Here is a 25,535-nt window from a genome sequence, read left to right as displayed (position 1 = left end):
GCGGTAGAGGAGACCTTGCAAGGCTTGATTCACATTGGGGCGGTTTCCCCGTGCCTCCCGCCGAATGCGGCTCTGGCCGTTACTCCATTTACTTCGTGGTGCCGCGAAAAGGAGGGTCTTTTCAGCCTATCCTAGACTTAAAACAAGTCAACAAGTCTCTGAACGTGCGGCATTTTCACATGGAAACCCTGCGCTCCATCATAGTGGCGGTACAGCCAGGAGAGTTTCTTACGTCTCTGGACCTGAAAGAAGCTTACTTGCACATACCAATTTGGCCCCCGCACCAGATTGGTGCCTGGTGGTAACATGCCAGCCTGAAGGGCTGGGGTGCACATTGCAAGGGAAAGCATGCCCAGGGTCTTTGGACACCCGAGGAGTCGGAGTGGTCCATCAATCACTTGGAGTTGAAAGCGATTTTCCAGGCGCTTCTGGCCTTTCAATTGACCCTGGAAGGATTAGCTGTCAGAGTTCTGTCGGACAACACGACAGCAGTGGCCTACATAAATCGCCAAGGAGGCACTCAGTGCATAGCACTAGCAGTGCAGGCCGCACAGATTTGCCACTGGGCCCGAGCTTCATCTGCAGTTTCTGTCAGCAGCTCATATTGCAGGTCAGTGCAATATGATTATCAGTGCAAGCCGATTATCTGAGCAGGAATCAGATCGACCCAGCGGAGTGGGAACTTGCAGATGAAGTATTCTTGCAGATATGTGCCAAATGGGGAAAGCCCGTAATGGATCTTATGGCGTCAAGCACAAATGCTCCGTCCTCCCATGCGGGCTCCGTGTCCGGCCTGGAACCTGGGGTTAGTTTTAAAGGCCCTTCAGTGTTCGCCCTTCGAGCCACTTAGGTGAGCTTCGGAGAAGGATGTGACCTTAAAGACGGTCTTTTTTGTGGCCGTTAGTTATTTGAAAGGTATTAATGCGCAAACGAACCTTTTCCGGAGGTGCGAAGGAGGTAGAATGAGAGGACATGAAATGAGATTGAAGGGGGGCCGACTCAAGAAAAATGTTAGGAAGTATTTTTTCATGGAGAGAGTAGTGGATGCTTGGAATGCCCTTCCGCAGGAGGTGGTGGAAATGAAAACGGTAACGGAATTCAAACATGCGTGGGATAAGCATAAAGGAATCCTGTGCAGAAGGAATGGATCCTCAGGAGCTTAATCGAGATCGGGAGGCATGGCAGACTTATACGGTCTGTACCAGAGCCGGTGGTGGGAAGCGGGACTGGTGGTTGGAAGGCAGGGATAGTGCTGGGCAGACTTATACGGTCTGTGCCAGAGCCGGTGGTTGGGAGGCGGGGCTGGTGGTTGGGAGGCAGGGATAGTGCTGGGCAGACTTATACGGTCTGTGCCCTGAAGAGCACAGGTACAAATCAAAGTAGGGTATACACAAAAAGTAGCACATATGAGTTATCTTGTTGGGCAGACTGGATGGACCGTGCAGGTCTTTTTCTGCCATCATCTACTATGTTACTATGTGACATCGGCGAGACGGGTATCTGAGCTCCAGGCGCTGTCCTGTCGAGACCCATTTCTGTAGTTCTCAGAGTCCAGAGTAATGGTGCATACGGTGCCTTCCTTCACGCCTAAGGTGGTTTCAGCGTTTCACCTAAACCAGCCTATTTTCCTGCCCTCATTTTTCTAAAGAGGAGTTTCCAGAAGCCTATGGGCAGTTGCACCTTCTGGATGTGCGAAGGGCTCTGTTGCAATATCTGCGGATGTCAAATGCCTTCAGGACCTCTGACCATCTTTTTGTTCTTTTGTCAGGTCCGCGCAGAGGGTCTCCAGCGTCTAAGGCCACTATAGCCCATTGGCTCAAAGAAGCTATCGTTTCAGCATATCTGCTATCTGGCCGGCCTCCGCCTGAAGCCTTTAAGGCACATTCCACAAGAGCGATTTCCTCTTCTTGGGCTGAAACTGGAGCACACTCACTTCAAGAGATATGTAGTGCAGCTACTTGGGCTTCTAAGCTCTCGTTTGCCCGACATAACAGGCTGGATGTGGCTGCCAGGAGAGAGACACTTTTTGGAGCACAAGTGCTGGGGCGTGGTGTGGCTTGTTCCCACCCTATCTAGGGATTGCTTTGATACATCCCACACGTAATGGATTCATCTGCTTGATGACAAGGAAGGGAAAATTAGGTTCTTACCTTGGTAATTTTCTTTCCTTTAGTCCTAGCAGATGAATCCATGAACCCTCCCTCAGTGGTTCATTATGTGATTTATGTTACTTTTATGTTCAGTTTTTCCTGTAGATATGTTCCCTCATTGGGAGAAGTTGGAAAACAGTCTTCAGGATTTCTGTTCAGTTACAGGAGGATGAGTTCATTCCCTCCAGGAGGATGAGTTCATTCCCTCCTTTGAATTATAGCTCCAGTTTTTGGGTGTTCATCCGCTGTGAGGAAAGTTCATGTTATTATGCTTTGCGGTGTAACACTGCTTTGGAAGCTTCAAATACTGAAGAGGCAGATGGAGCTAGCTGGCCAAGCGGCACTATGGTTTTTCAGTGCTCTCTATCTCCCCCTGCTGGTTGATGGACACAACCCACTCGTAATGGATTCATCTGCTATGACTAAAGGAAAGAAAATTACCAAGGTAAGAACCTAATTTTCCCTTATTTTAGGATCAGATATGCTCTTTTGGATTGTGTACTTCTTTTTTTCTTAAATTTTTCTCTCTCTCTCTTTCTCCCTGACCTTTTTTTTTTTTTTTTTTAAATCCCTGGTTTTTTTATTTCTGAATGGTGGAGATGATTAAACCCTCTCTCAACTTTAATTAATTTATACAGCTTCAGAATCCTGGTTGTGGAAAATTTTAAGCTTGGCTGATGCTGAGGGCAGCTTATTGCTGTAGTAAAAGGCAGATAAACACGAGGGCATTTTGTTTTCATCTGAAGTGTACATCCTCGGGAATGAGAAACGGATGTCTCTGTTTAATAACAAACCAAGAAAACATTCCGTTAGCCAAGGTGTTTTCTCTTCTCTTCTCTTGTTATACTCTGAAGTACCACATAGTGTCTGGTGGAGGTGTTCCTGCAGACATAGGAGGGAGGGGCCCACAAGAGCAATCATGAGTTCAGAGGTTGCCTCTTGGCTATTTAGTATGAAAAGTCTAGCAGTGAGAGAGGTACAATGGCTTTAACTGATGGTTTGTAGGAAAACAGATGTTAGTGTGTCTGAGACATGACTTGATGCTCACCTGAAGAAATTCCAAAAGATATAATTTGTGTTATGCTTACTTGAAAGATGGCTTACACCTATAATAGTTAGCTTTTTCTTGTTTATATTTTGCCTTTGGTGGGTAGAGATCAGCCCCGTGATCAGTGGCGTAGCCAGACCTAATATTTTAGGTGGGCCTAGAGTTAACTTGGATGAGCCCTTCCCTCATAGAGAGAGAGAGGATTTTTTTTGTTTTTATCTTTTTCTCAGTTCCCCCCACCACCCACCCCCGCATCCGACATATGTCCCTGTGGCAGCTCCCCTTGTCTCTGAACACCTTCCTCGGTGTACCTTGGAGGCAGCCACAGTGGCTGCCTGCACAGGCCTGATGGGCTTCCCTATGCCTCATCCTGCCCTTACTGACATCACTTCCTGTTTCCTTATTGGTAGAATGCAGCAGAGGGGAAGCCTGCCAGGCCAGTGCAGGCAGCGAAAATAAATCATTGTGGCTGCCTAAGTGTACACCGTGGAGGGGGTTTACAGATGAGGGCTGATAACCCAGCACCAGCGCAGGACAGAGGAGTGTAGTGCTGCCACTAGATGGGCCCCTGTGCCACCACTACCAGTGATTATGTGATTGCTGATTTCTGCCCAGTGCTTTATTTGGAAGGCAGGGACAGATACAGTACTTCTTCCCCAGTGAGCGGCTGCTTCTGTGTATCCAAGCTTTGGTAGAAAACATTCTGATGCTTCTCTGAGAGGTATTACCTTAACAGCTAGTTGCAAGCAAGGCTTTTTATTATTTTTCTATTTGCTGGAGAGAGGGAAGTAATGAAAACCTATTGTTAAGTGTCCTGTTGCTGCATTGTGGCTTGTTTCCATTGTAGGTGAGAGCCATATGTTAAAGTTTGTTTACAACTCGACAATGAAGAATCGGATAAAGCTAATGTGGGAACGGTTCCGCATGCAGGATTACAGAGATCTCCTCAGCTTCACTGTTTACTACAAAGAGGCGTGAGTATATTCATGTTCAGAGACTCACCATGTCATTCAGCAAACAGCTGTAATGAACGGGTAGGGGCTCTTACCCTGGTGTTCGCTGGTGGGAAGAAACATGGGCAGAAAGCAATAGCTCTTCAGCAGTACTTAGAGATGAAAGTGAGGAGAAAAGTGACATTTTGGAAGGGAATAAATGAATTTTTTAAAAATGCAGATTTTGATGCATGTGCATTTAAATCTGTTTGTTCTTAAATTTCAGAACTCTTTGTTTTCAAATCTCTTCTTAAGCTTCCCTAGCTTTTTTTCCAGATATTTTTTAATTTTGCCTACCTCTTCATTCCATTTCATTTCTGCTTCCTTTTCAAACCTTCCCCCTCCCTACCCTTTGCTGCCTCCTAACATAGTAACATAGTAGATGACGGCAGAAAAAGATCTGCATGGTCCATCCACTAACATAGTAAATGATGACAGATAAAGACATGTACAGTCCATCCAGCCTGCCCAACAAGATAAACTAATTTTACATGGTATGTGATACTTTATATGTATACTCGAGTTTGATTTGTCCTTGACATTCTCAGGGCACAGACCATAGAAGTCTGCCCAGCACTGTTCCTGTACTAAAAGTTCTGAAGCTATCGTCGAAGCCCCTTAAAATTTACACTCAAGCCCATTCCTATCCAATCACGATCAGGGCGTAGACTCTAGAAGTCTGCCCAGCTCCCTTTTTGTTTCCCAATTACCGACATCACCACCCAATCTTCGCTAAGATTCCGTGGAACCATTCCTTCTAAACAGGATTCCTTTGTGTTTATCCCACACGTTTAAATTCCATTACCGTTTTCATCTCCACCACCTCCCTTGGGAGAGCATTCCACATATCCATCACCCTCTCTGTGAAAAAATACTTTCTGACATTAGTCCTGAGTCTGCCCCCCTTCAACCTCAATTCATGTCCTCTAGTTCTACCGTTCTCGTCTCCAGAAAAGGTTTGTTGTGTTATATTGCTATAATTGATTAATTTCCTTAAAATAAATAAGCAGAAAACCTGTTCCTGACCAGATCCAAAAGTCTCTATTCTATCCTCACCCTTCTCGATCTGTCTGCTGCTTTTGACACCGTTGATCACCGCCTACTCCTTGATTCACTGTCCTCACTTGGATTTCAGGGTTCTGTTCTTTCTTGTTTTTCTTCTCTCCCATCGCACTTTTAATGTATACTCTGGTGGATCCTCCTCCACTTCTGTCCCACTATCAATTCTCCATCTGTAGTTCTTCCTTTGGTGCTCTGATCTCATCCCATGGTTTTCAGTTTCACCTTTATGCTGCTGACTCCAAGATCTACCTCTCCACATCAGAAATTTCAGCAGAAAACCAGGCCCAAATCTCAGCCTCCCTGTCTGACATTGCTTCCTGGATGTCTCACCGCCATCTGAAACTAAACATGACCAAGACTGAGCTTCGTATCTTTCACCCTAAACCCACCTCTCTTCTACCCCATTCTCTATCTCTGTGGGTAACACCCTCATCCTCCCTGTTTCATCAGCTTGTAACCTTGGGATCATCTTTGACTCCTCTCTCTCTCCCCCTTTCTCTTTCTCTGCACATATCCAAGAGACTGCTGAAATTTATGTTTAAATCATTTTTATTAGAAAATAAGTACAGAGTCACATGTTTCAAAAAGTCCTTAACATGTCTAAACGAAATCATGCATATCATAATTTTCCTCTATAATATCACCAAAATGTGTTCCTTCCTTTTTGAGCACACCACTAAAACCCTTATCCACTCTCATCACCTCTTGCTTAGATTACTGCAACTTACTTCTCACATGTCTCCCGCTAAGCCATCTCTCTCCCCTTCAATCTGTTCAAAATTCTGCTGCACGACTTATATTCCGCCAGTGTCGCTATGCTCATATTAGCCCTCTCCTCAAGTCACCTCAAGCCATATCTGTTTCCACATACAATTCAAACTCCTCTTATTGACTTAGAATTGCATTCACTCTGCAGCCCCTCAGTACCTTTCCACTCTTATCTCTCTCTACATTTCTCCCCAGGAACTCCATTCACTGGGTAAATCTCTTATCTATACCCTTCTCCTCCACTGCCAACTCCAGACTCCGTTCCTTTTGTCTTGCTGCACAATATGCCTGGAATAGATTTCCTGAGTCAGTATGTCAAGCTCCATCTCTGGCCATCTTCAAATCTAGGCTAAAAGCCCACCTTTTTGATACTGCTTTTAACTCCTAACCCCTATTCACTTATTCAATACCCATGTCTGTTTTATCATTCCCACCTTAAGTAATTCCCTTATCCCTCTCATTACCTCTCGCCTTGACTACTGCAACTTACTCCTCACTGGCCTCCCACTTAGCCATCTATCCCTCCTTCAATCCGTTCAGAACGCTGCTGCATGTCTTATATTCCGCCAGAACCGATATACTCATATCACCCCTCTCCTCAAGTCACTTCACTGGCTTCCGATCAGGTACCGCATACAATTCAAGCTTCTACTCCTTACCTACAAATGCACCCGGTCTGCGGCTCCTCACTACCTCTCTACCCTCATCTCCCTCCTCCTTTCAGTACCCTTCTCCACCACTGCCAACTCCAGGCTCCGCTCATTCTGCCTTGCCTCACCCTATGCCTGGAACAATCTTCCTCAACCCCTACGCCAAGCCCCCTCCCTACCCATCTTCAAATCTCTGCTTAAAACTCACCTCTTCAATGCTGCTTTTGGCACCTAACCTTTCGAGAAATATAGTATGCCCTATCAGATCGACTCTACACTTGTCTTTTAGATTGTACACTTGTCTCTAGATTGTACACCTGTCTTTTAGATTGTAAGCTCCTTGAGCAGGGACTGTCTTTCCATGTTAAATTGTACAGTGCTGCGTAACCCTAGTAGCGCTTTAGAAATGTTAAGTAGTAGTAGTTATCCTGATTAAATTGTAAGCTGTGTCGAGCAGGGACTGTCTCTTGCATGTTCAGTGTACAGCACTGCATACGTCTAGTAGCCCTATAGAAATGATAACTAGTAGCAGTAGTAGCCTTTAGGATTCCAGAATCTTGCTATTCTACTACTACTACTACTACTACTACTTATCATTTCTATAGCGCTACCGGACGTAAGCAGCGCTTCACACTTGAACATGGAGAGACAGTCCCTGCTCAATAGAGCTTACAATCTAATTATGACAGACAGACAGGACAAGTAAGGGATAAGGGTTAGGACAGACAGGACATATCAGGGATAGGGGACAGTTGAAAGTTTAGGAGTTAAAAGCAGCATCGAAGAGGTGGGTTTTTAGCCTAGATTTGATGATGGCCAGAGATGAGGCTTGGCGTACCGGCTCAGGAAGTTTATTCCAGGCATAGGGTGCAGCAAGATAAAAGGAACGGAGTCTGGAGTTAACGGTGGAGGAGAAGGGTGCAGATAAGAGAGATTTGTCCAGTGAGCGGAGTTCCTGGGGAGGAGTGTAGGGAGAGATGAGAGTGGAGAGGTACTGAGGAGCTGCAGAGTGAATGCATTTGTAAGTCAGTAAGAGGAGTTTGAACTGAATGCGGAAACGGATAGGGAGCCAATGAAGTGACTCTTTGGGATTCTGCACAGAATCTTGCTATGCTGTGGGATTCTGGAATCTTGCTACACTTTGTCGTTATCCCTTATTTGTCCTGTTTTGTCTGTCCTGATTATATTGTAAGCTTTGTCGAGCAGGGACTGTCCCTTACAGCGCTGCGTACGTCTAGTAGCACTATAGAAATGATAAGTAGTAATAGTAGTAGTCTTTGGGAATCTGGAATCTTGCTACTGTTTGGGATTCTGCATGGAGTCCTGCTACTCTTTGTCCTTATCCCTTATTTGTCCTGTTTGTCTGTCCTGATTATATTGTGAGCTTTGTCGAGCAGGGACTGTCTCTTACAGCGCTGCGTACGTCTAGTAGCACTATAGAAATGATAAGTAGTAATAGTAGTAGTCTTTGGGAATCTAGAATCTTGCTACTGTTTGGGATTCTGCATGGAATCTTGCTACTCTTTGTCCTTATCCCTTATTTGTCCTGTTTGTCCTGATTATATTGTGAGCTTTGTCGAGCAAGGACTGTCTCTTACAGCGCTGCATACGTCTAGTAGCACTATAGAAATGATAAGTAGTAATAGTAGTAGTCTTTGGGAATCTAGAATCTTGCTACTCTTTGGGATTCTGCATGGAATCTTGCTACTCTTTGTCCTTATCCCTTATTTGACTTGTTTGTCTGTCCTGATTATATTGTGAGCTTTGTCGAGCAGGGAATGTCTCTCACAGCGCTGCGTAGGTCTAGTAGCACTATAGAAATGATAAGTATTAATAGTAGTAGTCTTTGGGAATCCGGAATCTTGCTACTGTTTGGGATTCTGCATGGAATCTTGCTACTCTTTGTCCTTATCTCTTATTTGTCCTGTTTGTCCTGATTATATTGTGAGCTTTGTCGAGCAGGGACTGTCTCTTCATGTTCAAGTGTACAGCGCTGTGTACATCTAATGGCTTTATAGTAGTAGTACTTACATTGCGTTCAGGAGGATTCTTAAATTGGAAAGTAAAGCTATTTCAAATTAATGACTTGTGAAGAAATTTTTCTTCAGTCTTCGAGGTTTAAGAGTTATAAAGATCTGCTTTGAGTCCTACAAGTTTTAGAACCATTACACAGGTCATTTTAATTTCTCATTTAGATTATTGCAACTCCTTATGCTATTCTGTTAATTTAAAATTGAGGAGGTTGCAATTATTGCAAAATACAGCTGCAAGACTGATTTTTAGGGTGTGAAAATTTCATGAAGCCACTCCGTTAGTGAACGAGTTGCACTGGCTTAAAATTGAATCACATAATTCACTTTTAAGAGAGCCTGTCTGGGGTTGGTTTTTTTTCCTCGGCTTTTATGGATTATATTCTGAAAATTTAGTACAACTCTTAGTATTCCCTATTAACAGGCCACATTTGAAAACTGCCCAAAGGCTAAATTTAGATTTTCCTTCATTGAAAAATGTAAGATATGGGTCTATTTGGGAACATTCATTTATCAGCTATGGAATGGAATTCCTGTTCAGGTGCGCCAAATTCCATTATATATTCTTTTTCGAAAAGTGCTTAAAACATATTTTTTTTTTCAACCAACGATTGTAATTTACTTTTGGGCTAAGTTGATGGGCTTGTTTTGACTTTTTATATATTTTTTATATTGATAAACTAATTGTATAAAGTTCTTTTTCTGTATATTCCTTCTAATATGAAGTTGTCCTTTTATGTAATCCACCTTGCATCCTAACGGTTAAAGGCGGAATGTAAGCACTATAATACAATACAACACCTTTTAATTTTCTCTGGCTCTGTTGTCTGTGATTTTTATTTTCACATCATGGAAACTAATCATGATTACAGATTAGGGCCTTCAGGCCTCTCTGGTCTGCTTGTTTAGTTCCTCGTGCAGTGCCATAGACTCAACTTGATTGCTAGTTTTCTCTCCTCTCCAATATGTTCAAATTTCTGCTGCACGACTAATATTCCGCCAGTGTTGTTAAGCTCATATTAGCCCTCAAATCACTTCACTGGCTTCCTATCCGTTTCCGCATACAGTTCAAACTCCTCTTATTGACCTATAAGTGCATTCACTGCAGCTCCTCAGTACCTCTCCACTCTCATCTCTCCCTACATTCCTCCCCGGGAACTCTGTTCACTGGGTAAATCTCTCTTTTCTCCAAAGACAAGCAGGCTGATATTCTCACAAGTGGGTGACGCCACGTCGGCCCCGGAGGATTTTAAAGCAAAATCTCAAAATCTCTTTACGGCGTTCCGACGCGCGAGCGATCGTACTGCGCATGTGCGCACACCTCTTCCCGCTCGCCGTGTGGACACGCCCCTCAGTTTTTCTTTTTCCGCGTCTGAGGAGACACGGAGTTCGTTAGGGCTTCGTGTTTTCTTCAGGTCTTCGGAGTTAAATCTCTTTTTTATTTTTTCATTTGTACTTTTCATGGCAGGCTCATTGTGGCTTATATATACAGGTATTTTTTGTGTACCTGAGGCAAGAAAAAATTTAAGTAATTGCCAGAGTCACAAGGGGCTGTGCCTGAACAAAGCATATAAGCTTTTCTTTTCTTTTTTCTTGAAAGTGCTGGTATATTGTTATCTGTGGGCTCTCTCTAGCCAGCAAACTAAACAAGCCCACATTTTTATGATCCATTTATTAAAACTTTACAAACGGCTCTCCAGAGCTGTGACAGCCTGCTCCAGCACACCACTGTCTTTAAGCCCCATAAAAGGTGTATGTCACAGGAAAAACCAGGAACCTAAGCAGGTGCATCCCTGGTCAGCCACTGAATGGGCAACCTGGTGACACAAATATCAGTGGTGTAACCTCTGAAGTGAGTCTCCACCCGCCTCGGCGCCTCCTGCTCTGCAGGTCATTCGGGCGCATCGGAGGATGTGTCTTGGGCCGGATCATCTCCCTGTGAAGCGCAAGTAGTGTCTCAAAGAAACGAGACGTATTCTACTCTGCCAGGGATGCCCAAAGGAGATCATTCTGGAGTCCGACAGAGACCGATGCACGCTGGGTATAGTTATGCATCGAATAGGTCTCCACCTGCCTCGGCGCCTCCTGCTTGGCAGGTCATTCGGGCGCATCGGCGGATGTGTCTTGGGCCGGATCATCTCCCTGTGAAGCGCAAGTACTGTCTCAAAGTAACGAGACGTATTCTACTCTGCCAGGGATGCCCAAAGGAGATGCCCAGAGCTTTGCTCCCTCGGTTATGGAGGTATCTGGGCTTCAGACATCAGTCGGTGCCGAGAGCGTTGCTCCCTCTGTTATGGAGGTATCCTGGCATTGGACGTCGATGCACCGGTACGTCGGTACCAGGTATCATCGGTACCATGGGTCCCGTCGGCACCGGGTATCATCGGTGCCATGGGTGCCGTCGATGCCGAGTGTCATCGGTGCCATGGGTGCTGTCGGTACCGGGTATCATCGGTGCCATGAGTGCCGTCGGTACCGAGTATCATCGGTGCCATGGGTACTGTCGGTACCGAATATCATCGGTGCGTCGGTACCGAGGAGTATCGATACCAGGAACATTGGTACCATGGTCGGTGTCATGGGTCCCGTCGGTACCGGGTATCATCGGTACCATGGGTCCCGTCGGCACCGGGTATCATCGGTACCATGGGTGCCGTCGATGCCGAGTGTCATCGGTGTCATGGGTGCTGTCGGTACCGGGTATCATCGATGCCATGAGTGCCGTCGGTACCGAGTATCATCGGTGCCATGGGTACTGTCGGTACCGAATATCATCGGTGCGTCGGTACCGAGGAGTGTCGATGCCAACTACATTGGTACCATGGTCGGTGTCATGAGTCCCGTCGGTACCGGGTATCATCGGTACCATGGGTCCCGTCGGCACCGGGTATCATCGGTACCATGGGTGCCGTTGATGCCGAGTGTCATCGGTGCCATGGGTGCTGTCGGTACCGGGAATCATGGGCACCATCGGCACCAGGTATCATGGGCACCATCGACTATCGGTACCAGGTATCATCGCCCATCGGTACCGAGTATCATGACAGATATCATGACCAGGTACCATCGGTGCCATGGGTGCCATTGGTACCAGGTGTCATGAGCACCGTCGGTGCCATGCGTACCATCGGTACCGTCGGTGCTGTTGGTGTCGGATATCAGGGGTACCATTGGTACCACATGTCATGGTTACCATCGGTACCAGGTATCATAGGTACCATCGATACCAGATACCATGACTATCATCGGTACCAAGTACCATGGGTACCATTGGTACCGAGGTCCATCGGTACCATGTGTATCATCGGTACCGTCGGTGCCATGGTCTTGCAGTCTGGTTTCGATTCCCATTGCATTTCCAGACTTTGTCCTTGGCTTCGGGACCATGGGTACCATTGGATGCCATGGGTGCTACCGCCTCCTGTGGCATCTGACTTTTCACCTGGTCTCCTTCACCGATGCTGCCTCTGGTATGGGTGTTCGCACCCTACTGGGGCAACTTCTCGACCCATAGTAGCCTCCATATCGGACGTGTTTGGATCTGAGCTGCTCTGTTTGAGTAGTTAGTTCAGTTCAATGATGGTCATCTGACATTACAGAGGAGATTGTGAATCCCAATGCCCAGATGCTAGAGGTCCTGGACTACTATCTTCACCTGAGTCTTCTGCACTCAGAACAGATAGGAGTTCTAAGAACTTACTTTGGCGCCCCCGGGGCCAGAGCATACATCCTTAGCCTCTTTTGGAGAATGGCGTACCAGGCTGGCATGATCGCATCCCAAATCAAGTCTTGTCAGATCTTTACGAGCATTTCCACCGGAGTAGGCTAGACCTTTTCACCAAGTGGTCAGGTAGCACACGGTGTGTCGCAGGTTCCTGTCCAAGGGCATTTTCGACACTTGTAATGTAACACCTAGATTTCTGCTCTAGGTACAGTGATGCGCAGACTCTCATGACTGTGTGCCTCTCTCCTGGAGGAGGAGACTCAGCAGAAAACTGTAGATATGCTGTACATACACTTCCTCATCTTGGAAGTTCTTTAGAGAGAGGAGTAGTTTTCCTTGTGCCTTAAGGGGTCGTACCTATACTCCTACTTCTCGACAGCCGGTTCGGGCTATGCCTCAGCACGCTCGTTCTAGTCAGCGGCGTGCACCTAATCAGGCCCCTGCAGCTATTCCCCAGGAAACAGAGGGGTTTTTGACTGGCTCCAATTCAGTATAGCCACTAAAAAAAAAAAAAATGTCCGTACCGGCCATTCTGCCTGTCGGGGGGGGAAGTTTACATTTTCTCCACCAAAGGTGACTTCTTTATCCTCCAACCGGTGGGGTTTTTCAACTAGTCCGGTTAGGATACATTCTCAATCTGGAATCAAACCCTCCACATTGTTCATTGGAAGCTTAATCCTTTAGCTTCCATCAAAAGTGAGTACTTGCAGAGGAACTCTCTGTTTTTCTCAGCGCCAATGCAGTCGAGCCCGTTCCACCAGGGCAAGAAGGGTTGAGATTCTATTCCAGGTCTTTCTTTGTGGGTTGCGTCCCATCATAGACATAAGGGGCCTAAACAGATTTGGTTCAGGATGCTTTCCCTGGGCATCCTTCTTCCCATACTTCAGGAAAACGATTGGTTATGCTCTCTGGATTTACAGGATACTTATACTCTCTTTGCATCCAGAGTATGTTTTTTTCCTAGTGCCTGGCTGTTGTTGCAGCGTATCTTCATGGACTGGGAGTGCATGTGTTCCCTTAACACGATGATTGCCCGTCTCAACAGATTACAGCACAGTACATATTGAGACTTCTAGACACATGGCTTCCGCAGTTCATGTAACTCCCATGGCACTTTTGCACATGACATCCGCTCAGTGCATCCTAGCTTCCCAGTGGTATCAAGTTTAGGGTATCTAGAGGATGTAACCCGACTGTTCGCCAGTCTTCGGTATTCCCCTCAGAGGTGGTTAATTCTCTCTATTTTGATTCTGAGGCATCTTACTCAGTCAAAAGCTGCTGACGAAGGTTGCATCCCTCCTGGCTATCCAACCAAATTATTTTAATTCAACAAACAATCGGGTTGTGATGTACTCGATAACAAAGGAGTACTGGATCTTGCCCTCTGAGTTAGGATGCCATGCAGATGTAGCGGTGGGACCGCAATGCGGCATGTTTTCTCCAAGCCACTTATCTAATTGGCGTAAACAGCAGTCTGGCCGACAGGCTGAGCAGGATAATGCTACAGTTGAGCATGCCTATAGTTCGAAAGACCCCTCAGTGGATCTTTTTGCTACTTAGTCCAATCGCAAAGTCCCTCAGTTCTGTTCCAGGCTGCAAGTTCACGGCAGGCTACCATCGGATGCCTTTCTCCTTCTTTGGGAGACAGGTTTTCTGTATGCGTATCCTCCCATACATCTGGTGGAAAAGACTTTGCTGTTTCTCAAGCAAGATTGTGGAGCCATGATTCGGATTGCTCTTTTCTAGCTGCGTCAGATAAGATTCCCTCTTCTTCTGGAGTTGGAATGTTTTCCAGCTCTCATTACGCAGAACGAGGGGGCACTTCTACATCCCAACCTCCAATCTCTGGCTCACACGGTCTGGATGTTGAGAGTGGGGTTTCGTTGAGTTTCCAGAGTGTCTCCCGACTCTTGCTTGCTTTCAGAAAAGATTTCACAAAGAGGTGTTATTCTTTTTCATGGAAGAGGTTTGCCGTCTAGTGTGACAGCAAGGCCCTAGATCCTGCATCTTGTCTTATACAGACCTTGCTTGAGTTCTTTCTACACCTGTCTGAGTCTGGTCTCAAGACCAACTCTGTCAGTATTCATCTTTGTGCAATAGAGCTTATCATCAACGTGTGAAAGGTCAGCCTTTAGCTGTCCACTTCACGAGAGGTTTATCTCTCCCCCAATATTGAGAGAATTCCTTGTATGTGTCTAGGGGAGATTATTTCTGTTGGGCTTAGCACCCACAATAATTTTGACAGTTGGCTCTTATGCTTCGGTCAGAGTTCCTATCACTCCTTATCCAGTATCTTGGGGTCCCAATGTCGTTTTCATCCAGCTGCTGCAAGCTCAATTCGGGCCACTGGATTCCTGCCATCTGAAGTATTGGACCTGGAAGGTCGTTTTCCTTAGTGGCTGTTCCTCAACTCGTAAGGTCGGTGAGCTTCGGTCTCTAGTAGCTCAAGCGCCTTACCTTACTTCTCATCTTAACAGAGTAGTTCTCTGCATGCAGACAAAGCTCTTACTGGCGCTGGTATCAGAGTACCAGCTGATCCAGTCAGTTGTCTTGCCAACATTCTTTCTCCCTCATCTTGCAAACCCTGGCAAAAGCAAGCTCCGCACTTTTTGCGTGGAGCAGACGAGCTCCCTCGGACGGTCCGCCCAGTTGTTTATTTCTTTTAATGCCAGTTGCTGTCGGAAACTGCATAATTTCTTCTTGGATAGCAGAGTGCATCTCCTTCATTTTTGTCCAAGCTGGACTGACTCTAGAAGGCCATGTCACGGCTCACAAAATTAGAGCCATGGCTAAGTCGGTGGCTCATCTAAGATCAGTCACTATTGAAGAGATCTGCAAAGCTGCGGTGTGGTCATCAGTCCACACATTTTCATCTTACTACTGCCTTCAGCAATAGCCGACTCGTCAGTCGGTTTGGGCAGTCGGGGCTGCAGAACTTCTTTGGGGTTTAGAATCCAACTCCAACCCTCCTAAGCCCATTTTTGTTCTGTTCCAGGCTACACTCATTTAGATATTTCTTCTTTTCAGGTCAATTTTATTCTGGCCTCGCCGTTGCGAGACTCAATTGACCACTGTTTGTTGTGTTGTGTAAGCCTGGAAGCTAGGGATACCCCACTTGTGAGAATATCAGCCTGCTTGTCTTTGGAGAAAGAGTAGTTACTTACCTGTAACAGGTGTTCTCCGAAGACAGCAGGCTGCATATTCTCACAAACCCTCCCACCTTCCCCTTTTGGAGTTGTCTCCTCCATCTTTTGGATTTAACTGAGGGGCGTGTCCACACGGCGAGCAGGAAGAGGTGTGCGCACATGCGCAGTAGGATCGCTCGCGCGTCGGAACGCCGTAAAGAGATTTTGAGATTTTGCTTTAAAATCCTCCGGGGCCGACGTGGCGTTACCCACTTGTGAGAATATGCAGCCTGCTGTCTTCGGAGAACACCTGTTACAGGTAAGTAACTACTCTATCTGCACCCTTCTCCTCCACTGCTAATTTCAGACTCCGTTCCTTTTATTTTGCTGCACCATATGCCTGGAATAGACTTCCTGAGCCGGTACGGCAAGCTCCATCTCTGGCCGTCTTCAAATCTAAGCTAAAGCCCACCTTATTGATGCTGCTTTTAACTCCTAACCCTTATTCACTTGTTCAGAACCCTTATTTTATCATCTTCACTTTAATATTCCCTTATCTCTTGTTTGTCCTGTTTGTCCTAATTAGATTGTAAGCTCTTTTGAGTAGGGACTCTCTCTTCATGTTCAAGTGTACAGCGCTGCGTACGTCTAGTAGCACTATAGAAATTAGTAGTAGTAGTACTTTTCACTTCCACAACCAGGGATCCTCTGGTTCTCCTGCCCCCTTTCCATGATGGTGAAATGTGTATGTATTCTCTAGATTTTCAAATGACTTCTAAGCATTCAGATTTTGGTTTTCTTGGGCATTTCATATTTCAGGCCATTCCAGAATGTGACAGAGTATGAAGGCCAGGACGCCTGTGGTTCCAATAGCTGGAACATGGTGGACGTAGACCTCCCAGCCGACAAGGAAACCAGCCCTGGGATCCTGCTGCAGGGGCTTAAGCCGTGGACACAATATGCCATCTATGTCAAGGCTGTGACCCTCACCATGACGGATGTTCATGACATCCAAGGGGCAAAGAGTGAAATTGTCTACATCCGCACTAATGCCTCTGGTAGGTTCTGCTGTGGAATCACAATATCCTACTCCCTTCTTTCAGGAGACTCTACCACATCCTGTCCCAGGGAAATGCTCACAACAGAAGGAGGAGGATCTTACATTAACCAAAAAAATACCCCACTCAAGGCGCTGAAATTACGTATTCATTGGCTACATATAGGAAAACAACCTTAAGATGTTGTATCCTATCTGCTAAAATAGGAACAATCAGTAAAATATTCCTATTTATTGGCAGTTTTTAGGCAGATATCTGGTTCATGTTTGAGAATTTGTAGAAATCGATGCAGTTGTGTTGATAAATCACTGCAGGAGATTGGGACAACTGAGTGGAACAGGAAAACTTTATTACGGATTGAGTCATTGGTTCATATTTTCCACTTTTTCTCTTTGTGCATTCCGTGGGATTTTGCTGTTCATCCACCCAGGTGGATCACCCATCCCGATAAACCACTGCAAACATGCTTTCCATTTCTAAATCCACAGTCCCATCCACGCCGCTGGACATAATATCCGCCTCCAACTCCTCCACTCAGCTGATTGTGAAGTGGAACCCGCCCTCTCTGCCCAATGGGAATCTGTCTTATTACCTTGTGCGATGGCAGCAGCAGCGCCAGGACAATTATCTCTACCGCCATAACTACTGCTCCAAAGGTAAGGAGGCCAAAGATATTAACTCTGATACCTTTTGTTTCCCTGCTGTCCGTTGCTGGTTTGGACGGTGTTTTTAGTGTGTGTCTGAGTTTGCCGTCTAATAAAGAAAACTCAGACCAAGTTATGAATTTAGCTGGGTGCAAGCAAGAATTATTAGAAACATACCTATATGTACTTAAACATAAACCCATCCAAATATAATCTAAGATAACATTTTCTCCCCAAAAAGGGAAGAAAGATGTTAACAAGTATAAACCAAGGGCTTATATTCCTTTCCTTTCCACCCCCATGGTGTTCTGCTGCTGCCGACATGCTAGCTTCGTTTCGAAGGTGTCTGCCACGACCTCCAACAGCAGTCGCACGAGACTGCCGCTGGAACTTGCGGCAGCCATTTTCGCAAAAGAAGACTGCATTGGCTTGAGTGCATGAGGATCACTCCCTGCTCGCTGCTGGACCATCAGGTCGGTACGGTAGGCTTTTTTTTTTTTTTTTTTTGGGGGGGGGCAGATTTGTTTGCTCGGTTGGAGGTAGTTAGGAGGGGGGAAGGGCATGAGGTTGCTTCTTGTTTTGAGGGTGGAAGAGAGAACGGGAAGAATGCTGGACGCCACATAGGCCTGAATATAAACTGAAATGACATTATATTGGAATATATACAATATCACTTGTAATACATCGTTGATGATAATGTATTGTGATATCAGTTGTCAGTATCCTGTTTTAGGAATGGTTTCTCGGGGGGGGGGGGGGGGGGGTTATGCTTTTAAGACCCAGTGTTTAATTTTTATAAATAAAACTTCTCGTCTCTTTTTTTTTTTTTTTTTTTTTAAAGATAAAGTCCCAATTCGGAAACACGCTGATGGGATCATTGATTCAGAGGAAGGCGCAGAGCCCACCAAGCCGGAGAAGGGAAGTGGGGAGAGAGGACCATGCTGTACCTGTCCCAAAACTGAGGCAGAGAAGCAAGCTGAAAAAGAGGAAGCCGAGTACCGCAAGATGTTCGAGAACTTCCTCCACAATTCCATCTTTGTCCCCAGGTAATTTTTCAGAAAATGCTGGAACAGAGGTGGGAGGGTGGAGTTGGGATTTTCATCTGATTTGATAGATGGCAGCAGCTCACAGTTTGAGATCAGCTGCTTTGTGCTTTTCTTTTCCCCTGTTGTTGTTTTTTTTTTGTTTGTTTTCATTTTTATTTTATGATGGAATCTGCTTGTGTCAATCTCATGTTTCCAGGAAAGATGGCAGCTCTGTCCAGAAAGCATATTTGGAACAGTGGCAAAATGTAATGGGTGCAGTCTGAATGTCATGAAAAATATCTGTGTGGGCTTCTGGCACTTCGGCTCACTCTTCCTTGGTTTACATGTGAATAGCATGTTCCCTATTTTTAGCATTTCACAATTAAGAGAAGCTTTCATGTTACAGTTTAAAAGTGTTATTTAAAGGGCACCCAAATATATCAAGTCAAACAGGGATCGTAATAATAGTAAAAAAAATATTAAAAAATTCCCAGCGCTCTCAAGAACACTCCTTTTTTTTATTTAAACTTCTTTTGATCTCTTTTTACACACTCATATATTTCATAATTACTTTTTACGACCAGTCAGCAGCGGCTGCTCTCCTAGATTATTATTCTTACTAGTAAAAAAGGCCCGTTTCTCACACATGTGAAACGGGCGCTAGCTAGGTCATCATGTAATGGCGATTATGGTTTTAAGGGAACCGTTAGGAGAAATGTTCTGTCATAAGTAGTAATTGAGAAGGATGTATAATGAGTATTATGCTCCAGGGGTATGAGATACGGATTGTTTTATCTATGTTTTTTTTTTTTTGTTTTAATCTTTCTTTTTTTGTGATTTTTATTTATATTATTATTTAAAAGATAGAGTACGCATACTCCATCCATATCCAGCATTTCTCCTCTCTTCCCTCCCCTCTATCCATGTGCATCTCCTTCCTGACTTCCCTCCCCTCCATCAATCTGTCCATGTCCAGCAACTCTCCATTCTCCCCTGCCCTCTTCTCTATCCACCCATATCCAGCAAATTTCCCCTTTCCCCTGCCCCCATCCATCCATCCATCCATCCATGTCCAGCAATTCTCCTCTCTCCCCTGCCCTCCTCTCCAATTCCAGCCATCTCTTCTCTCCCCCTGCCCTCCCATCCATGTCCAGCGATTCTCCCTCAGCTCCCTGACAGCCCTCCTCTCTGTTCCTCCCCCACCGCGTACGTTTAACCCTTTTACTTTCAGGCACAGCGGCAGCAGTGAAGAGGACAACACAGCTTCTCCCTTCCCTCACACAGTGTCCCGCCCTCACGGAAACAGGAAATGCATCATCGCAGAAGGCGGGATACTGTGTGAGGGAAGGGAGAAGCTGAAGGCAAGCCCGCTGTCGCTGCGCCTGAAAGTTAAATGGTTAACTTTCAGGCGCAGCGACAGAGGAACAGAGAGGAGGGCTGTCGATCGGGGAGCTGAGGGCGGCAAGGAGCAGAGGGACCGTCCGAGAGCTGCCTGGCTGCTGCGCCAGTCAGCCCTGTGTTTGGGGGGCAGCAGCCAGGGGAAGGTCACGGTTGGGCTCTCCCCAAGCCTCTTATACAGGGTGCCTATGACTGTCCTCCCATCCATGTCCATCAGTTCTCCTCTGCTCTGCCTCTCCTTCCCTTCCTCCCTCCCCTTGATGTCCCGTGATTCTCCTGACATCATCTCGCCTCCAGCGTTCCCTTTCCCCTCATTGTTCCGCCCTCTGATGTCATTACGTGTTGATGCGAGGGCGGGTCAATGAGTGGGAATGGATGTTACGAACCCAGGCATCCAGACGTAGAATGTTGGAGATGCAAATTATTATATATTATTAATACAGCAGCCAGGCTGATATTCAGCAAAACACGCTTCGAAAGTGCCAAACCCCTCCGAGAAAAGTTGCATTGGCTCCCAATCAAAGAACGGATCATCTTCAAAATCTGCACCTTAGTCCACAAAATCATATACGGCGTAGTCCCAGAATACATGACAGATCTCATAGACTTACCAATAAGAAACAGTCATATTATCAAGATCCTACCTAAACCTACACTACCCAAATTGCAAAGGACTGAAATACAAAACAACTTACGCAGTCTGCTTCTCCTACATAAGCGCACAACTATGGAATGGGCTCCCAAAAGCTGTGAAAACAATCCATGACCACTTGAACTTCAGGAAATCACTAAAAACCAACCTCTTCAAAAAGGCCTACCCCAACGACCCCACGTAACCCTCTTCACCTACCAACGCAGCATGACTATGATCGAACAGGACAACACGTCATCTTCATCCATTCCGACCCTCCACTTATACCTCATACAATCACTATACAACTTTGTATTTGTTATCCACCGACTGGGCAAACGCCTATGTAAGCCACATTGAGCCTGCAAATAGGTGGGAAAATGTGGGGTACAAATGCAATAAATAAATATAGGATTAGGGAGACCACTGCCCACCATATTTCGTTATCAGTCCATGTCCATACTTTTCCAGCTTACAATATCACCAAAGTGCATATTGACTCGTTCCTTTAATATTTATCTCAAACTTCTGTAATTATCACAAACAATCTTGCTTGTCTTGATACAGTTGCTATACTTGCTGTTGTTGAGAACATTTTGCTGACGTAGCCTCGGGACAATTGATCTCCTATGAAAACAAAAAACATCATCAGTTCAGTTCATAATGTTGACACCGTGAATAGTTAAAACTTTTTTTTGTATACCTTCAAACGGTTTAAAAGTGGCATGTCCACTGAAACAGTCTGTGCCACTCCACACGCTGTAGCGGAAGGTCAATTACTTTTGCAGTCTTGAAAGTCATTGCAAGCAGGAATCCAGGAAAGGCTTGCGCTGTGTAAGCTTCGAATATTCTTTCTTTTACTTCCTGGAGGTGACGGTGAACCTCCTGTGGTCATGTCCAAGAATGAGGAAGAGGAGGGAGTACAATTTAGGTCCTTTATTTGTACAATAATCGTTCTTTTTTTTGTTTTCAAAGGATCTATTCCAGCCTGGTAGAGATCCTTGTAGATTTCTCACAGAAGGATATTACTTAGGGGCTCATTTTCAAAGCACTTAGCCTTCTAAAGTTCCATAGAAACCTATGGAACTTTGGAAGGCTAAGTGCTTTGAAAATATGCCTCATAGTAACATAGTAGATGACGGCAGAGAAAAACCTGTATGGTCCATCCAGTCTGCCCAAGAAGATAAACTCATATGTGCTACTTTGTGTATACCTGACCTTGATTTGTATCTGCCATTTTCAGAGCACAGATAGTAGAGGTCTGTCCAGCACTAGCCCCGCCTCCCACCACCGGCTCTGCCACCCTATCTCCGCTAAGCTTCTGAGGATCCATTCCTTCTGAACAGGATTCCTTTATGTTTATCCCACGCATTTTTTAATTCTGTTATTCAAAGTTAAATTACGCACTCTGGTTTTGCAGAATAGAAAGCTGTTATTTTTTTCTGTTTAACACAATATTTGCATTCTGATTAAGGACTGTGTGTTGATCTTTTAGTAGTTGGCCATTTCTGCTGCTTTTGAGTGTTTGATGTCTTTGCTCTGTAGTCTCATTGGGTTTGCTGGAGCAGACGCCAGGAATCTTTCATAGAACAGATAGCCCATCTCTGCTTTGTGAATTCCAGCAAGCCCAGAGCATTAAGCATACATCAGCACTGTGCGGGCCCTGTAAGCACAGACCCGTGCTGGAGCGCCATTTTGTCTCTGTCCCCTCCAACAGGAAGTCTGCCTTGGAAGGGGTTGTAGCAAAGCAGTATTTCAGCTCAGATCTGTGGTTACAGGGCCCACATAGCATTGATGCTGCTTTAATCGTCTCACTAGCTCAGGAGGAGATACAGGGATGCAGCAGCAGGCCCAGCAGCAAGAAGGGAAGTTGAAGGAGGGCGCTGGCATGTGCCAGACCCACGCTGTCATCCCCGTCATCCCCCCCCCCCCCCCCCCCCCAGATTCTTCTATCCTAGTTGTACACCTATTCCGCCTAGTGGCTAGGCTGACCCTGCTTATTGGATCTTTTAATTTGCTTTCTGTAATCCATCTGGAAAACCTTCTGTATCGTGAGACCCATGACTTGCCCATGTGAACTTTTACCCTCAAGGCTGCTGAGAAGGGGAGGTGGGGGGGGGGGAATGGCCTGGGCCTCCAAGGGGGGCCTGGCGCCAGGGTCTCTCTCTCCTGCTCCTGACGAGACCCGGGTGATCACGTCCCGACAGGAGCAGGAGAGAGAGAACTGTAGCACCAGCCCCCCCCCCCCTCCCCGGAGGCTGGGGAGGACCCATAGAAGCAGACACAGCAGGCTGGCAAGGGGGGGGGGGGCCCTGCCAGCAGAAGAGATCCTTTCTCTAGAGCTGCTGTTCTTCACAGTCTGCCACAATTCCTTCTAAGTGGCTGATTTCCCCTCAGGCTGCTTATACTCGGTGTTGAAACTGTGCATGCGCGGCCTGAGAGCAAAAGTAGTCGCAGGGGCAGGCCACATGGCAGAGAGAAGACGAGCAGCGCTGGAGGAAGATTCTTCTTCTGGCGGGGCCTTTGGGATCCCCGCCAGCCAAGTTATTACAGTTGCGACAGGCTGCGGTGGAAGGATGGGCAGCGGCAGCCACAGTCCTTGGGGAGGGGGGGTGCAGTGGTGGCAACAGTCCTGGGGAGGCCAGGACCTGGTAGCAATGGCGGCAACGGTCCTGGGGGGGGGGGGGGCCGCCCCACCCCAGGTCTGGCTCAGTCTCTCTGTGGCCCTGTTTACCCTTCCACTGACTCAGGGAATGCCCTCTAGGCCTAATGCTACTTATGCTTACGATGAGTCACCATAACCTCTTGCCACCCTTGTTTAGGACCATGGCATCAGCAGCTTTTACTACAACAGTGGTATCATCTTACTGATTGTCTACACAGACCCATACTCTCCTCCTCTTGGTCATGGTCATTGTCATGGCCTTGGACTCCTGCTTAGTTGCAATGGCATTTAGGCTTTATGATCACCAGACTCACTCAAGTTTTCATCCGTCTAGATCAATCCCTTCCATTTCTTCTGGACTCACCTGTCTCACTTGCTGATCCTCGCTTCTGCCTGGGGGTTATTCTTGGCTCGCAATTGTCTTTAGTGGCTGAGGTTTCAGCTGTCTGAGCCTGCCTCTTTGCCCTTTAGCGAATTCATTCTGTCACCTACTGCATGGATATGGAAGCTCAACGTACCCCAGTTCATGTCTTAGTTTCTTCTCATTTGGGGTTGTTGTTCCTACTACTATTATATTTTCACCATTGCCTATAACGTTTCGGATTCAATTTAAGTTTCTGCTCCTTGCCCATAGAGCATTTTACTCTTGACTTCTACTTTACATGTCTTCTCTTTTGACTCTGTATGCCCATTTTTTTTTTTCAATCTGCTTTCAGTGTTGCAATCCGTCAGGGCCATGGTTGCTGCAAAGATAGGCAGACCGTCCTTGCAGTTGCTACTCTGTTCCTATACAGTTCCTCTCTTTCATAGCTTTTATTTGAATTATAATTAACTGTTTTGTTGTCCTTACCAAGAGAGTCAGTAGAGCAGACATTTAATAAAAATAAACATGTGCACTGAGCTTCTAACAGATAAAGACCTGCACGGTCCATTCAGTCTGCCCAGCAAGGTGACCAGAGTTGAATCTGGCACTGCACAAGTTCTACTTCTTCATGATTCAGCACTGGTTGGTATACTGAAGGCCACTCCAGCCTTGTTCCTGATCTGTTTTTGCCATTCACGGGACCCAGACCGTAGACGTCTGCCCGGCATTGGTCTTACTTTCCAACCTCTGAAGCTGCCGTCAAAGCTCACTCCAGTTATGAGGTCATTAAGTTTTGCTTTAATTGGATTCCATCCTTTTTCTTTATAGTGTTCCTCTGTGTTTATACCATATATTCTTGAATTCTGTCAGTTTTTGTCTTCACAACCGCCTGCGGGACAGCCTTCCAGGCATCCACCACCCTTTCTGCAAAAAAAGTATTTCCTGACATTCCTAAGTCTCCCACCCTGCAACCTCATAAGTACATAAGTATTGCCACACTGGGACAGACAAAAGGTCCATCAAGCTGAGCATCCTGTTTCCAACAGTGGCCAATCCAGGTCACAAGTACCCAATAGTAGCAACATTCCAAGTAGAACCCCAAAGAATAGCAAGATTCTAGAATTCTAAAGAATAACAAGATTCCATGCAGAATTTCAAAGTGTAGCAACATTTCATGTGGAACCCCAAAGAGTAGCAAGATTCCATTCAGAATCCCAAGCACATAAGTACATAACTGTTGCCACACTGGGACAGACCAAAGGTCCATTAAGCCCAGCATCCTGTTTCCAACAGTGGCCAATCCAGGTCACAAATACCTGGCAAGATCCCAACTCATAGTCTCTAGTTCTACAGCTTTCCCATCTCTGATAAAGATTAGTTTACTTACTAATATCTTTTTAAATATTTGTATTTTATATCCCCCCTCAATCCCTCATTTCCTCTAGGATATACATATTGAGGTCTTCAAATGGTTTTTTTTTTCATACATCTTTTTGCACAAGTCCCATATCATTTTTGTCGGCTTCCTCTGAACGGCCTCGAGTTTTTTAATGAGCTTAGTGAGATATGACCTTCAAAACTGTACACAACACTCCCAAGTGGAGCCTCACCAATGACTAGTATAAAGACATTAATACTTCTTTCTTCTACTGGATATGCCTCTCTCTATGCAGTCTAGCATCTCTTTCTGATTACAGCCATCACCCACTGCCTTAATATCCTCTGACAGTATCACCCCAAGGTCCCTCTCCCTGTCTGGCCTTATCAAAACCTTTTCGATGTATCTGAGCTGGAGAAGTCTTCCTGTGCCAGACTCTTTTTTTTTTTTTTTGTTTGTTTGTTAATGTCACCCATCAATAAGGACTCGTATCCTGTTGTCCACAGAGAACACCTACTACAGGCAAGTGACTTGTTTTTATTAATCACTAAACCCTCCACTGGGTTAGTGTATTTGTCCATTACGTTGCATTGTAGACACCATTTTTGTCACTTTTTTTTTTAAACCACTTTCTCTTTCCAAGCCTTGACTTACCTTACTCATATTGAGCAGTTTGCTACTCATTCTTCAGTTAAGGTTTTTGTCATGTGATTGATCCACTTTGCACTGAAGGCTTTCTCTCCAGGTGTAGCCAACCCTGCAATTTGGAGGGAGGGGGAGCGCATTCCTTCCACTCCACCCCCCCCCCCCCTTGCAGGCATGC

The 25,535-nt window shown here is 45.9% G+C and overlaps 1 protein-coding gene across 1 annotated transcript in view; it reads left to right on the top strand.

The window, feature by feature from the left end:
- The window catches only part of IGF1R (insulin like growth factor 1 receptor), a 665,430-nt gene that overhangs the window by 510,825 nt on the left and 129,070 nt on the right, over positions 1-25,535 (top strand). The window contains exons 7-10 of the mRNA XM_030189730.1: positions 4,046-4,172; positions 16,369-16,607; positions 17,096-17,263; positions 18,093-18,297. Coding sequence (XP_030045590.1) covers positions 4,046-4,172; positions 16,369-16,607; positions 17,096-17,263; positions 18,093-18,297 — 739 coding nt within the window. The remainder of the gene's footprint in view (positions 1-4,045; positions 4,173-16,368; positions 16,608-17,095; positions 17,264-18,092; positions 18,298-25,535) is intronic.

Source organism: Microcaecilia unicolor, chromosome 1, assembly GCF_901765095.1.
Source record: "Microcaecilia unicolor chromosome 1, aMicUni1.1, whole genome shotgun sequence".
In the NCBI taxonomy this organism is placed as follows: Eukaryota; Metazoa; Chordata; class Amphibia; order Gymnophiona; family Siphonopidae; genus Microcaecilia; species Microcaecilia unicolor.
Note: the sequence above shows the minus strand (reverse complement) of the source record. Positions and strands in the feature narration are given on the sequence as shown.